The 16,782-nt window shown below is 45.1% G+C and overlaps 1 protein-coding gene and 1 long non-coding RNA gene across 5 annotated transcripts in view; one reads left to right on the plus strand and one right to left on the minus strand.

The window, feature by feature from the left end:
- Window positions 1-16,782, plus strand: part of LOC135369702 (uncharacterized) — a 181,939-nt gene that overhangs the window by 10,324 nt on the left and 154,833 nt on the right. For both annotated transcript variants that reach the window (XR_010415116.1, XR_010415117.1), the window contains exon 2: window positions 5,556-5,612. This is a non-coding gene — a long non-coding RNA (uncharacterized LOC135369702). The remainder of the gene's footprint in view (window positions 1-5,555; window positions 5,613-16,782) is intronic.
- Window positions 1-16,782, minus strand: part of LOC135369700 (zinc finger protein rotund-like) — a 141,159-nt gene that overhangs the window by 9,038 nt on the left and 115,339 nt on the right. For all 3 annotated transcript variants that reach the window (XM_064603218.1, XM_064603215.1, XM_064603216.1), the window contains 3 exons: window positions 8,049-8,271; window positions 4,461-4,645; window positions 3,230-3,362 (listed from right to left, as the gene is read on the minus strand). In XM_064603218.1, the coding sequence (XP_064459288.1) occupies window positions 3,230-3,362; window positions 4,461-4,645; window positions 8,049-8,271 (541 nt within the window). The remainder of the gene's footprint in view (window positions 1-3,229; window positions 3,363-4,460; window positions 4,646-8,048; window positions 8,272-16,782) is intronic.

Here is a 16,782-nt window from a genome sequence, read left to right on the forward strand (position 1 = left end):
GCAGGTAAAAGGAATGCGAGAACTGCTTTGTAAGTTACTGGAACCAGAACAATTTCCCCAAACGCTGCATGGATGTGATGTCCTTTGACACACTTGCAAGTAAGGTCATCACACCATTCAACGTGGCAGGACATGGTCATTCCGGTGTCCTGAACAGCAACGGTCAGTGCACGGTATTTCCTCTGTGCAGCAACAGCAAAACTACGGTATGCATTCAAAAATTATCCCACGATCCACTTACACCTATAGAGCCAAGTCAACTGGGAAAAGGAACCGGTAGCACAGAGAGAAGGCATCCAGTCAGCAAATGCATCACCATGCAGTAACTTGCTCAGAGGGCAAATACAAGAGTTGCAGGATATGAGGAAGATGAATACACGGGACTTGGTCAATGTGACAAAGAGCCAAAAATCAAGCAACAGAACACATAATAAGAACAGGCAAAAGATGGGACTCTGAAGGCTGTCACTCCTTCCTATCTCAAAGGGTATCATCCATTCGCCTACTTCAATGTTGCCAGCAGTACCACTGTGAGTGTGCAAATAATGTAACGCAAGCGAGGCATGTTAGGAGTATCGAACGTGTTTATTGATGACTTAGGTACTGGCTACAGAGTATACTACACATCTCTCAGAACACACTGTTCGGATATACAGTAAAATGCTTCGCACTGCAGCTAACATCGACCTGTTTACATACCTGCAGGAACTACAAAACCACTTGATATATGGTTATGATCCTCATTGGGAGCCCAGGAACCATTGTTACAATTAAACAGAAGGCATGACAACTACGAGCAAATGCCAGGTGTGTTGTACTAATGCATTGTATGCTGCAGCAAAGGGAGTAGTACCTCCGCACACCAACAGCATGTGAAGGAAGGAAACACTGCCGGTATGAGCGTAGCACATCTCCTTGACTGTGCCTCGAAGTATAAGTGATTTCCACGAGCACAGCAGTGTCTAACCGGGCTAACCATAAAACGTCAAAGAGGGGAAGGGTTACATAGAATTACACGTACAGCCTGACTTTTTCTCGACCAATACAGCATCTGTAGAACTCCCCTAACGTTGTATTGGTGCAGTAGAACGGTATCTGTATTCCAAGAAAAGAGTATAAGTATTCTTCAGGTGTGCAGGGAGAGTTAACGTACTTATATAAAAATGTATTGTATGACCTTCGCACATCGGACAGCTATAAATAAAGTTAACAGACAACTTTGGTGCGCTTACATGCACCTTTGGGGGGTACAACCTGAGCATTTGTTTTCATTTAGTTCAGAAAGGGATGAAGTTAATTATAATTTATAGCATTTTGTGTGATAGCATAACTGTTTTATGAAAGGTGTAGATGACGTTTTGGACCACGGAATGCAGTTGAGGATGCGTGATCCGTAACGTTTTTCTTTGTTGTTATTGGTAGTGAGTACCAGTCTTTGTTCTGCGCGTTTCTTCTCCGTCAAGTCTCACTTACGCAATCGTTCTCACACCTATAACATTCTGCAGTGTGATATGCATAAAAGATTGTGCCGTGAAAACAACAAAACCGCGCGACATTTTTTGTTTTGAAATCCCCATAAGCAAAGCTTCATAGCTAATCACCATTCATCTGCTCGCCAGAATTTTTTGTACCAGCCGCAGCCCAGAGCAGAAGTACGAAGAAGAATTCAAGTTCTACGACGATTGTGAAGCGTAACACACCGGTCTTCCACAACATTAACAGTGGTTTCTAAGGAAGCTAAGGGAGAACATTTCAAAGTTTCGTAGACATTTTCCACATGAGTCGTCATCTACATGGTTCTCACATGTTCCGCCAAAAGGAGCCATTCTTTCAAGTCTCTTCACGGTGTTGCCTTAAGTACGTAGTTGACGTATGACAAATGGCTGTACATCTACGTTGGCAACGCCGTTCTTAATTCATAGTCACCGCGCCATTTCCAGCAGCATCACGAAGTCGCAGCAAGCCTCAGGAACTATAAAACCCTTACAGGCCCCAGCCTGCCATGTGGGACAAATAGGGAATATGTGAAGTCACACACACGCGTTTTCGAGATTGCTCGTGGCCAAGCACGCTCGTCGCGAAGAAGGTATATATCGGCCGCAGTGAGGGTCTGGGGGGATTCATGTTATTCACAAAACATACAAAGAATTGACAAAAAAGATACTATAGCTTCCACGTGTACCATTAAATACCCCTTTTGTTGTTTTAAGAATAGGGAGAATGTTGTGCCATCCAAATTGGAAAAGCCATATTTTCGACTACCGTACAACTGGTGATATTCATCTTTGATGAATCCTCACATTTTTGGAATTAACTTCAAACGTCGGTTAAAGCAAGGATACATGTAATAACATGGGCGTACCTAGAGGGGGTGCAAGGGGGGGGCGTGGATGCGACCTTGGAGCCCCCCTGGAGCTCCAAGGTCGCATGTGAAAATAGTGTGCTGTTTAGTAATAGGTCGTAATGACTATTCTCAAATGTCATAATAGAAATCTGAACACCTGCACACTCCTCAATGTCCACCTCCAGAAAAAGAGGGGGGGGGGGGTGTAAGCACTTCTTCGAGAGCCCATAGAAAAAATTCTGGGAACGCCCATGTGTAATAATTAAAATTGTTTTTACTTCAGCAAGGGTCGGTTTATTCAGTACTCTAAACAAACTAAAATTCAACTGCTAACTGCTACTCAGTTAAAATTTCTCCATGCTCACTCATGTTGGAAATGGGCCACGTGGAAGGCCATTATGAAAGGAAGACTCAATCCGACACTCTGAAACATAAAAACAACACACATACAAGACACACTCATGACTGATGTCAAGCGGGACAACACCATGAACAAACAGGAGAAAAAGAGCGAAGGAAAAAGTGAAGAACCTCCAGAGTCCCAAGCCAGAAAAACAAGAACGCGCCACAGCGCTGGAACAATTACACGAAAGCGACAGGGTCCCTCGAACCAACTGCACCGTCATTAGCCCAACCCATTGCTTAAGAGTGGCAAGCCCATCGCAGTCACATTGGCCATGACCAAGGGACCTGCTAAGGATCGCACGGGGAAGGGAGACAAGTGAGCAATGGAGGTAGGCACAGCAACGGATGCATTTGCTGACACTGAATGGCTGCTGTGTTGCATCGGCTGCGTATGCAGGGACGATGCCTGTTGCTGCTGCTGCTGCTGCAGGTGCAGCTGTAGCTGTTGCTTACGTGCAAGCCTGGCCTGTTTTCGCTTACTTGGCGTTCCAGAGGTGTTGGGGTCCTTGTGCGAGGTTCGCATGTGTTCCATTAGGGCTTCCGCGTTGACGCAGATCTTGTGGCAGATCGGGCAAGACTGCGACGCTGCTCCACCGATCAGCGCTGCGTGTTGCTAGAAAAGTGTGTGAATGCAGTTGGTTTTACTCGAGGCATCCGCGGTTTATTCCAGGCGCCACAATGGTCACACTACTGTAAGGTCAGTATTCTGAGCAGAACAGTCGAACTGTCACCCACGAGCTTTAAGAGGTCTGCCATTTCAAAACTTTGATGTAGAATTTACGTCTTTCTGGTCACTGTAATTTCACGTAAAGAAATTTCACTCGAGAAATTGCATGTAAAATTTTGGCATTACGGACAATGAAACTGTTGGAGCCCTGCATACTTGGGGACTCAGCCGCAGTAGCGTAGCCAGAGGAGTTTTTCGGTGGGGGGTTTAATGGGCCTGTTGCGCTAAAGTTTCGCCCGGCTACAACAGCACCAACTCCCTCCTCACATGCAGGGCGCCCTTACTAGGCAGTCGTGTCCAGCGTGTTCCCTGCCTTGCCACTGTACCAGGAACTTCATGTCGTTTGTGGAAATCATTGCGCCACGATTTTTAAGAGCCACAGTGTAGGCAACATATGCTTCTGTACGGACAAACCTCCTGCTACAAGACCGAAATGGGCACTGCAGAATACGGTTTTGGGCAACCTCAAACTGCCACGATTTTTAAGAGCCGCAGTGTAGGTAACATATGCCTGTGTACGGACAAACCTCCTGCTAGAAGACCACAATTGACGCTGCAGGATACGGTTTGGGGCGTCCCCAAATGCCGTGCAACAGGCCCGTGGGAACTTTACATGGGGGGAGCCTCAGCCTCATTTTCCCTCTCCCTTTTTAGTGGTGGGGAAGAGCTTTGAGCCACTGAAACTGGCACGTTTGGCTACATCACTGTGCTACTGAAAATTTCTCTCGTGAAAGTGACTCTCTCAGGCTAGACGGGCAACATTACGGGCCGTCCTCAGGTTGAACCAACACCACCTAGAGGAGAAGGCCTCTCCAATGAATTGCACGTCGTCTGCTTCGCCAGGACGCCACATTCGCCGGGACAGTAGGATGACGTTACGCAGAGCCGCGCTGACCTGCTGTCTAGGTGGTGTTGGTTCAACACGGGTATAGTCCTGCACTATCCGTAGCAGAAGCGGAGCCAATAACAGGGGAGGCCACCCACCTTGGATCTGTGAGTCCGCAGACTGCTATCCGACGCGAAGCCCTTGCCGCATATATTGCAATGGAAGGGTCGGCTCTTGGCACGTTCCATCTGGCTGTCATGATTTCGTAAATGCTGCTGTAGGTTCGATAACTGAATGAAGGCTCGTCCGCACTCAGGCAGGTGGCACTTGTACGGTCGCTCTCCTGGAAATTCACCACAGTAGCATTAATAAGGAGCTCAAAAAATAAATCAAACGGACCCCCCCCCCCCCCCCCTCAGAAAATCGTTACAGCCTAGCGGCCCTTCGGCAAGTAACTCGTATCCAAAAAAGTATATATTGTATATAAAGTATCGTATATAAAGTATTGTATATAAAGTAAAAGTATATATCGTATATCAAAAAAATCGTTACAGCCTAGCGGCCCTTCGGCAAGTAACTCGTATCCCATGCAAAAAAAACGTATGGTCAATGGCGTAGCCAGAGGGGAGGGAGTTTCGGGGGTTCAAACCCCACCCACCAACCCCCTGAAATCGCACCTTTGGTAGTGCATTTAGGAGAAGGAAAACAAGGGTGACATCCCCTCCTGCATTTAAAATTTCCGTAGAATCGCTCCCGAACTTTTTTATCTGGCTACGCTACTGTGTGCGGTGCTTAGCCATAAAGCAAGTCTTGCGGCTGCATCAGATGTGTTAGCAGATCCCACCTGCTGCTTTCATATAATTGGCCTGTGTGATACAAATGGCTGCTAATTGTGCTTCACATCCAGAACAACAATGCATTACATCCCCCATTGAACTTGCACGGAGATTGAAACGCTCTGCTACAATGTAGCGGTCTCATTTCAGGAGCTGCAAAGTATTCTCACATTGGGCGGCTATTGTAAAAGCAGATTTTGAAGGAGGAGTTCTGTTTTTATTTTCAAATGCTATGAAAACAACAGGGAAGAGGGGTAAAAACATATTTATTTTACAATAGGACTGTGGTTACAATACTGTGGTGTGTGTTACAATACTGTGTTTAACCCCTGAAACACAACCCTCGATTTGTAATATGCTACCATATTTATAATATGTCATTTGTCTAATGTATGTAATATGTACTTTTTCTGCCAGACTGCTGTTGGTTACCACAGTGGGGACAAGAGACGGAAGAGAAACAATAAAATGCAGGTAAATGCACTCACTTCACATGGTAAAGAAACTATCAGAAACATTTGTGAATATCACAAAACTTGTATTAATTAATACTGTTTGACCTGCAATCATGTATTACATTTTACTGTGTGCCTCATACTGCCCATCTGTTCCTCGAATCATACCCTGTGGAACAAGTTATTATAACAAAAGTCTGTGGGGAGTGGATGCTGATCAGTAGGGATTGCATAGACTGAATTGACTGCAGTGTAATTAAGTTGTACATCATAAATAACTGCGGATAACAATGTAAGTCATGCTTTAGTATATGGCTTCACAAAAGCCTTGGAAAGTACTTCTAGTCAGTGCTCAGTCAAATCATCTCTATTTAACTGTATTATGGATGTGGAGAATGTCCCGAAAGAGCTTACACTGACTGCGATACCGAGCGGATAATTTTCCTACACACACCAAGTAGAAGGTTTTGTCACAGTTTTGTCAAGAGATGCCAAGTTCTTTGGTCAGAGTCAAATTTATCAGAAAAAATGGCACTTTCAAGATAATGGTTCAAGTTGCAGAATGATATTTCCAAAGTGGATTGCTTGTTTATTTTTGTGGTTGCCTTGTACATCTTATATGGCTGCTACATATTGTTATAATGTGACTACTCTTTTGGGGGAGGGAAGCACTGAACCATTGGTGTTCCTGCACCGGACATGACCATAAGGTTGAGTGCTCCCCCAAAGGTAAAAATCAGAGGTAACTTTATGGCTACGTTTTGAGGTGATACTGCGGATTAGTTGTACTTTTCGGTTTTAGCATTCAAGAAAAATAATGTTTTATAGCTACTAGGGTACTACAGTGTGCAGACACACTGCACACTCGAGAAAAATTGTGCTGTGCTCGATTAATTAATTAAGGCCTGAATAACACATTATCCTACAGTGATTGTATGCTTTGCTTGATATGCAACACTAAAACCTGCATATCAGCTTTTGACATGAGCCAGTATAGTGTTGTGTCCATCTAGACAAAAACTGACATGTGTGGATGAATCGAGGTTTACCAGAAAACATAAGTAAAGCTTGTCGCAAAAGCTGGCAAGGCTGTATGGTAGCTACAGAAACACAGCTGCATCCAGACATTTTTTTTTTTTTAATTTTTACTACACCAGAATAACTTGATATAGCTGCCTACACTTTCCATGCTGTAATGATCGATATATCCATGTGCGTGTGACAGTCCATGTTCCTACGCATCGAATTACATTGGTACATTACATGCTGTTGTGTCATGGTCCGTTTACCCGTAATTGAAGTTATTTGCATATATAAAGTACTGCGAATGCAAGTACTGGACAGAATTTACAAAGTGCATAAGTCGGGGCTACCAGCTGCCTTCATTTCCGCATTCCCAATTGACATCGTAGAACGTGAAAAAAACAATGTGCAACGATTCACAAATAAAGAGAAAACGGTTGAGAGCATTAAACAGTTTAATTAGGGGAAAACGCGACTTTCGTGCAGTATGCTGCACTTCTTCAGGTTTGAGGACCTGCTACGAGTGGTCAAGAATATAAGCTCTTCCCGATATTCATTTCCCAATTGACGCGGGCAGATAAAATGAAATAAATAAAAAAAACTTTAAAAAATAAATGAGATTGCTGCGACATAAGCATTGAACCAAAGCGCACAACAGCAACGTAAAACAACCAACGTCGCGTAACTGGCTAAAGGTACAGCGACAGCGCTACCGCGGCTTGTTGTTTTACCAGTGACATAGCTGGACACGATAGTTATACCATCTGCCCACATCCACTATCGGCAATGAGGCTGCGGTATTATCGAGCACCATCTGTACCGAACCAAATTTTCACCGCACGTGCTACCAAAACGCACGCGATGCTGCATCACGCCCCGCTGGCGCGCCAACCAATGAGAACGACCCCGTTCCAGACGACACGTATCCATTGGCTACGAAATTCTAGCTTCTGGCAACAAACAATATCACTTATTTTGTGAGGTACACCGATGCCCACCGCTTTATTCATTCAGAAATAAAAAATAACGACAAAAAAAGACGCAACAATGGCAGCATCGTGTCACTTGAAGTTTGCTCCCACTGAGGATCGTCGTTCTCGGATCAACCAAAATGGCGTCAATATCACCGAGTAACCTTCAAGGCATCACATAACAATGACACGTACTATAATAACTTCACATGTGTATGTCGTGCGCTCTCACATTCCGCACCGCAGCCACAGGACGCTTCCGTCTTACTCCCACGACCGTCCCATGTCCGGGCCTCGTAGAGAGCAGACCCTCGCGTGAGTTGATTGATAACCGTTTTCCCGTACTCCAATAAATAAATAAATAAAAAAGAACCTCACTGAGCACGCAATTCGGGCAAGAGACAACGTCCATCCAGAGCCCACAAGACAAGGAGGAGGAGCTCCCTTCCCGGAGGTCTCACCTGTGTGCAGTCGAGTGTGCTGCTGCACGTGCGAGAGCTGCTTGAACCGCCGATCGCAGTAGGAGCACTTGTAGGGTTTCTCGCCCGTGTGGATACGCACATGCTGGGCCAGCTGATGGCTCGAAGAAAACGACTTGAGGCACTGCTGGCACTGGTGCGGCTTCAGATCGCCGCGGTGCGCCTCTCGAGAGTGGTGCTGCATCGCAGACTTGTGCACGAACACCTGCAGGTACACCATTGCACAGGCTATGTACAAACCACACCACCACCGACACCACACACACACACACACGCGCGCGCACGGTCTGCACACTACGAGTGCTCTACGGACGGCTGGCCATAGGTTGCCCCCTCCGACGATAGCTGCCCAAGAAGAAAGCTACAGGACGGCCGCGCGACGACGCGGAAGACGGCACGTGGAAAGGGAAAGCGACCATATCACGTACGTCTGGACTGCCAGACCGACCGCCTACCCCACAGACCTCTTCTCCCTCTTTCAGAGTCGAGGCCCGCCCAGAGACTCATGGGCTTTTCAACAGGCATGATTAAAAAAAACGAGCTACCAAATTTCCGTCAGGACATGATACGGAGGATAGAGTAGTTAAACTCTAACGCCGTGAGTGAGGTTGCCTCCCCCCTCCCTTAACCCAGCGTTCAAGCACGTCTTCTCCGGACCGCGGAAGAGGATGACGTCACTTCCGGGTTGCTTTTGTGCCAGGCATAAAAGGAGAAGCAAGAAGAAGTTCAGGTGGGATGCTAGCCAGCTCTAAACTATTAGGACGTCCTTGACGAGTTAAACCCAAGGCGGCAGGTTCGACGCAACGAGAAAGAGAAAAAGTTGCTTGACTATCAGAGATGTAGGTTAGATCAGGTTTTCGTCTCCCGCCCAGTCGGCGAGAGGGTGTCGTGGTTGCGTTTAGTAAGGCTAAAGAAAAAACGGTTAGGTAAGTTACGAGAGAATATTAACTCGCCCTTCTGTGTTGGGAGGCCGCTCCGGAAGCGAGGAATTTCGAGAGCTGGCCTTGAGGACGTTAAGGTATTAGATAATGGTGCTAGTTTTATTAGTTATACTTTGGTGTTGCGAATCGCCTGCAGCGTCGTATCTATATATTCGTGAATATCAATTGACGAACGGGCGTTGTGCGTTGGACAAGGGCAATGGGGAAGTATGAAGCTCGTGTCAAGGTACATATATGTGAAAACAGCATTATCTGTAGCGTAGAGGCGTTATAATGGTGGGCAATAAAAGTATAATATTGCTATATTTGTGGCGTTTTTTGGACAGGGCGCTACGCTGAAAATATTCAGCCAAATTTGTGTAGTTGCTCGAAGTTATGTTAAAAAAGGACAAAATGTAGTGAAACATTATAACGATGATAGGTGTGCCATGCAGTGTCTGAAAAACATTATTTTAAGGGCGTGCCACATACTTCTTCATACTACATTACTCTTAGCGGGAAGCAGCCACCGCAGTGCACACGCTGCTGCAACTATTCACCAATTTTGTTTAGCGCTCCATCCAGCCCTATGGCTGGGTGATGCGTGATGCCTTTTACCCTTTACACGAACATATCAGGTTTTATAGAGACACTGGATGTTTAAATTATTTGTAAGTGTATACAAATGTTTTATTATATCATATTAGGTTCTATGTTATTTTTAAAGAAATCCGTTCTGAGTCGTTTAACTACAACATCTCATCATAGTGTTGGCACACTATAGCATCAGTTGCTTGTGCGCCATAAAAACTACAGTCATCATCATCATCACTACAATACTTCAAAATACAAATACTCCATTTCATACTGAGTTTTCCGTGTCATATTTAAAAAAAAACATAGATAAAAATATGTTTATGTTATAACAAATTAAATGTATACTGCATGCAATTTATATATATATATATATATATATATATATAAACGTATTTTAGCTTTCACCGACACACGAAAAAGCCAACACATGCAGACAACTCTCGTGCGAACATCAACAACGGTGACGCTTTGCCATATCTTAAGACGTACAGCTTACCGGGTCTAGTGTGTCCATAGTCAGTGCTGAGTTTTCCCAGTCAACCATAACATTTTCCTTTCATGGTATTCGGCCTCGCGCAGGAGTTCATTTTAACTTCCCGCCGAAAGGGACGAAAAAGAAAGAAGAAGAAGAAGCATAAAAGAAGATGGCCTCCCATAGCCCTATAAAGTCAGACTACGACCATCCTCACACAACTCCGATGGCCCGACGGAACCCCGTCGCCTCACCGTGCAGCTATATAGAGGGCCGCGTATAGTTTTCTTCAGACGCTACTTCGTCGAACGTCGGCGAGAAGCACGTGCGTTCCTCGTCGCCGCATCATCAAGACGTGGGCAGACGACAGTAGAAGCAAAAAGCAAAAGCGGCACAATATCAAAAACCGGAAACAGAATGTACAGCTCCGTTTCCGTTGCTTTTTCGCCAGCGGAGCGAGCTAAGCCTAACAAGGGTTTTCGCGCTGGGCCCCAAAAACGGTGACGTAGCCGTGACGTCACGCGAATGAGCAGACGACGAAATCGATCGCGTTTTTAAAAGTCGATGAACTTTATAAGGCAACGCGTATATATGCGCGTGCGAATTGCCGAGAAAGCCGAGCCAGAATTGTCTAAAAGGACGCGTCTTGGTGTTAATCGATTGGCAAAATGGTGCAAGCGAGATGGTGTGTTGTATACAACGAAGAAACATATATCCTGAGTTTGGGGAACATTGGTTTGTGTCTGTATTGTGCGGTTTTACATCCCGAGACAACTGTCATTGTGAACGACACCATGCACCAGTGGATTTTTTGCCCAAAATCTCAGCACACCGTTTATATCCAGTTTTTCTTGTTAGCTCGCGCACGGGTTGTTTTTACTGCATATCGTGTCAGGCAAGTCCTTCACAGAAAATGCTGTAACTTATTATAGAAACAAAGCATTGGAAGCAAAATGTGTTTTTGCTCTGGAAAAGAAGAGAAACTTCCACGTTATCCAAGACAATGCCGCCTTGCTGGGTAGGTGCTTCCATCTACGATGACCGAGTAAAACCACACGACTGCGCGCTGCCCGTTCTGTTAACCTGGCTAGTTATGACTGAAAGAGCTCGGAATAAAGCTGCGCCGTTTGTTGGCAAGGATGCGGGCCGTACTGTTTCTGCTCGAATAAAGCGTTATGTACCGAGGTTGCGGAGGAAAACTGAAAGTATTACAGATACGTGAAGGCGAAACCGACGCAAAATATAATAGCTCCAGAGTTCCACCAATTTTGTACCTCAAGATATATAGAAGCAACATGATCCAGCACGATATTTTCTAACAGATATAACTAAGAAGCTGGATAATATTTACTTCCTGTGACACTCTTAAAAATGAACTTCACCGCATAGCACACTGCTAGCCAACCACTATCTCGAATGATATCGTTATCTGCCCTGATTTGTTGAAAACGGGGGGCGTACGCCTTTTTTGTGACACTTATGCGGTTCATAATTGTCACAAAAAAGGCGTACGCCTCCCGTTTTCAACGAACCAGGGCAGATAACGATATCATTTGAGATAATGGTTGGCTAGGAGTGTGCTATGCGGTGAAGTTCATTTTTAAGATTGTATAATCCGTCGGATGCGAGAATTCTTTTTCTGTTTTTCTTTATTTATTTTTCTTTTCTTTTCCTTTTTTTTTCTTCAAGGGAGGTAATGTTCGAGTTCCGAGTGTGGCGAATGGGATCCCGCGCTGTGCATTTTGTTGACACCACGGGAAAACAACAACAACTACTCCATTTTAATGATGATAACGGGAGAAGACGTCTCTACGAGTTAATTGACTAATTTCATACACTAGTCAAAGGCGTGTAGAGACACTAGCAGGATACATGTACAATGCATCCTCGCGAGTCGGAGCCCAGAACACGACTTGCTGTTGCTTTTTGCTTTGTTGTTTGTTGTTGATGTTTACTGGGGCTTTTCGCCCCATACACAGAACAGAAACACGACAAAAAAAAAAAAAAAAGTCAAGTAGCATGTAACCCTCGTTATCGACCATGGTATGCGATATGGGGTACCCTGAAGAAAAAAAATAATGATGAAAGAAGGAAGTCACTGAAAAGGTCAGCCAGCCAGCTAGCTAGCTAGCTAGCCACCTTTTCAGTGACTTCCCTGTTTCATCATTAATTTCTTAGGCACTTGAGGCTTTGTACGTATTTGTCCTTTCTATGTGTTTCAGCCTCAGAACATCAATTGTCCCATCATGTTCAAAAGAAAGAAACCCTCGAGAAGTGGTATTCTGCTCGGCGAGCTCGTTCAACAGCACATGTTCAAGACATAAAAAGCTCCTTTCTCTACAATGAATTAGCGCTGTATGTGATTATCCACCGCACAGCCCGAAAGGGAATACCTCGTACTTCTAACCAATTCCCCTTCTTTTTTTCTTTTCTTTTTTCGGGACGAACGATATGCTTGTTGTTGTGACTACCACGCGCAAGAGTTTGAACAACAGATCTTACCTCCGCGTCACGCGAAGATGGTACGTTAAGGGGAATCATTTGGAATACATATTGACTTTAGTAAGGAGCTGCAGTATCTTCGACACCCCCTAATCGAACCCCGTAATCGGGCTACGTCGTGTGTTCATTGGGCTTTTACGAGTCTGTCTGTTCGAACATAGTCGAATGGGACGGCCTCGACATTCTGACGTGCCCAAACGATAACCGAGAGGCTGACTTTAACGCTATATGCCGTAATAGTCACTTATTTCGGGCCGCTTGCGCCACCTCCTTAAAGCGTGTCTTTGAATTGGCTTCTGGTACATGCTTTGTCACGTCGTCTCCATTATTTTATTCGTTCATTATTGTTTATTTGCTCCCGTTATTGCAGGTAACAAAACAGTTTCTAGCTGAACAACAACAACAACAACAACAAATTTACTGTGAGATGGTGAATGGGGAGTTTCATCGCCAGGGGCGATATTCTACCCCATTGCTGGTGGTGATGTGGGGGAATGAAATAATGAGCTCACCGCGTTTCCAGTTGACGACAAGCTTTTTTCCATATACATGCTCTGTATGCTTGCAGTTTCCTCCTGGCTATCGACTAAAAATATATGGGATGAGAACTACTGCACACTTTTTTTTTATTGTTGTTGTTGTTGTACTCTGTTATGTTTATATAGGTGCTGGAATATGCGCACAGTTCTTATTCTTGCGTTTGTATGTCCCTCCTCCCACGGCGAGTCAATCGGCAGAACTATTACAAATAAATAAATAAATTAATTAATTAAAATAAATATACAGCACGGGGGCTACAACTGCGACCGCCACCACCGGAAAGCATATGTACTGCCATAAGGTTACCTGACACGACGTACGATAGTTTTTAACGTCTAAATAAACAGCTCGTCGTCCCATACAGACAAAACACCAAAAACAACGACCCCTTAAAACCCGGAAACAGAGAAAGTAACAACAACACTTCCGGTGCCTCACTTTTTATCGCACTAATACGAGTTGTAGGTATATACTTTGTACCAAACTATGTATACGTGCATCTCGAACAGACGACACACACAGACAGGACTCGTGTCGTCGAACTCTGCCACTGGCTAGACGATGCAAATGCGGATTGCCCCCCCCCCCCCACACACACATCACATGTGTAGAGTACCAGATTAAAAGACAAGAGAAAAACCTAAACAAGAAATAAAACGTCGCGCCGGCTACACTCTCCTGTTTTTGAAACACTGACTAAGATACACCAATAACAGCGCGCGCTTAACCAGACACTACTAAAATTCTCGTCTGCTAAAAAGCAAGGGGAGAGGGAGAGAGAGTGAGGGGGGAGGGAGAAAGTACAACAACAGGCGTGCCGTCTACGAGACGAGACAAAAGTAATTAGAAGCGGGAAAAAAAATATCACCAGGAAGGATCGGGTTATTCATAACAAAAAAAAAAAAAAGAAAACATACGAGGAAAAAAGCAATATATGGAGCGAATGGATGACTGTGATTCGCCAAAGCGGAACGTTACAAACGCGTGTCCGGAGGCGAGACAACCTTGACCCTGGGCGGTCGTCTGCCGGAGACGTTAACCGTCTGCGACCCGCGCCGTCAAAACAACCGTCGTCTGCAACTATAAACAAAGCTCCGAATGAGAAAGGGAAGGTGGTGCAGTGGTGAAAGTGATAAAAAAAAAGGGTGAGGATCTTGTTTTTACGGACTGCCGTCACACGCGTTGAGCGGATGTGCAAGATACCGGGTTAAATTTTTCTTTTTCTCTTTTTTTTTTTTTCTGCCCCGGATGTGAATTAACACGCGTGCGCGAAAGTGTGTGGACACGATGGAGGTGGGGGTGGGGGATGTGCAGGAAACACACGTTAAAGCATGTGAAATGTGGAAGCAAATCAAGGAGCTGTGTGAGCAAAACCAAAATGTGTCGGGAGTTCGGTATTGACTATAGGGCGGTATTGACTGCTGAATACGCTCAGGGCGACAGTGTTGGGAAAGTTGTGTCAACATTTCAGCAGCAGGCACTTCCTTCTTCCTCTCTCCTCCCTCCCTGTCTGTCCCTCCCTCCCTCACGTGCGCCTTTTATTGCACTGCGTGCGCTAAAAACGGATAACTGTACGGTATAAGTTGTTCATTTCGCAGTCTTAATAATTCGGACGGAGGCACGTTTGGGGAATATTTTGCTGCGCCTTAATTTCTCGGTATACTTTGACCCAGCACCACCACGGAGTTCTTATAGGGTGTCACTCACTTTGCGGGGCTTCAATTTTGCCGAAAAATACCTTTCGTAAAATTCACGAACAGTAAGTCCTCGCGAAAATTACTACTTATACAATTATTCATTTCATTCCGTATCAGTCATTCCGTAAGAGTCAGTTCGCCAAATGTAAATGTCGTCAATGAACATTACGCGTATCCCGCACGAATTTGCGAAAAAAAAAAACGCAAAATTCCATGGTTTTGAACTTCCCAAGGCTAGGTGACGTCACCAGGTGCTCTGGCGGCCATCTCGTAGCAACGGGCACGCGTCTCCGCTCTCCGCCCCACGTTGGAAGGCTGCCAGCAGCTGTGGCGAGAGAGGCCAAAAATCGACCTTCGCGGGACAAACGTTGCCGGACAAGTGCGGTAAACTGGACACTCCGTGACGTCATACTTCTGAAAACTAGGCATTAATTTTATAGTACTTCCGCGTCACATGGACGAGCAATATTTTGGGAAAGTACATTGTGAGACACATACCTACTGCAATGACATAATTATGATGTTGTTGTTTGACTAATTAATTAGTTAATTAAATCTCCACGCCGAGTGGGGAAGGTGACGCCGGTTCGAATCCCCGCACCGGCTGTGCTGTCTCAGGTTCTCCCTAGGTTTTCCGGCAGACTTTCCAGACGAATGTTGGCGCAGTTCCCCCTGAAGTCGGCCCAGGACGCATACTAACCCCACTATTAGCCGCTCTTAGCCACAGTTGCTTCGCGGCGCTAACACGGAATTTAAAAAATTAATGAATTAATTGATGATTAATAATCACATAAATTCGGTAGGATTCTGGAAATACGAGATTGCATCGTGGCGGAGAAAACAAGATATGGTATGCAAGAAAACGAGACAAATAAACAAGAAAACAAAAATATGGTTACTGTAACTCAGACGCTGATTTGTAATTGCTTTGTAGACCGACGCAAAGAGCATCTTATATTGAACGACAATATTGCCCTGATTATGACGTCATACCTTCTGTTTGCTTTCTTCTTTTAGAAATATCGAGTCGCGGAAGTACTGAACCGAGAAGCATTTATTACAACACCCTCGAAGACACCACGTATATACATACTTAACCAGACCTAACCAGAGCGGAGCTGAACCAAGCATCTCTATCAGCCCCCAGAATCAAAAACCAGCACGCAAACAACTCCAACCCTCTCTCCAGCCTAGACAGTGTAACGAACTAACACAAAAAAATAAAAATAAATAAAAATGTCTGCACACCACGTGCGCGCGAGAGTTGTGCACTGTATCACGCAGTGTCTGCATTCTCCAGACGTTCATTTTGAAGCGGCTAGACTCGCATTTTTTTGTTTTTTTTTTATGCTCGTATCACTCTCTCTCCGATCGGTGACGTCACGCGACGTATTTTGGCGGGAAGCCCCCTCGTGGTTCACTGCTCCGGAGAGGTTGTTGCTAGAATCGGCTATTCACTCACGCGTCCTTGGAGACGGGAGTGTGAATGCGGGGGTCGCCTACGGACCAGAGTGGCACGTGGGCCTCTAGCGTCCTATGCCTCAGTTTTTGGGCAGACGAGGATCCGTTTTGTCACGTGTTGCTTACTTCCTGCCCCTTTGGATTACTCTTCAAATTTTGTAATAGTGTGACAGATACAGGGGGAGAAGAAAATCTAATTGCCAGCTGTTGTTACTTGCCAGTTCGTACTAGCAGTGATTTCCCCAGAAATTCACTGCTGGGGGGGGGGGGGGGGTGCCGAGCTTTCAAGGGGGGGGGGGGTATACTTGGTGAAGGTTCCACTTACGGAATTTTTCTTCGACACGGAAAGAATCGTGGCACAATTGTGATATATCTGCACAGCTTTCCCGTTTTATTTGTACATGTTATTACGTTAGAACACAGTACATTAGAATATAGATTCATTATGAACGGCATTTCAACATTAAGGTCCATAATCGCATGACTGACAAAGAAAAAAAAGACTAGCACCTTGTCTCGCGAAGCTC

Source organism: Ornithodoros turicata, chromosome 10, assembly GCF_037126465.1.
Source record: "Ornithodoros turicata isolate Travis chromosome 10, ASM3712646v1, whole genome shotgun sequence".
Taxonomy (NCBI): domain Eukaryota; kingdom Metazoa; phylum Arthropoda; class Arachnida; order Ixodida; family Argasidae; genus Ornithodoros; species Ornithodoros turicata.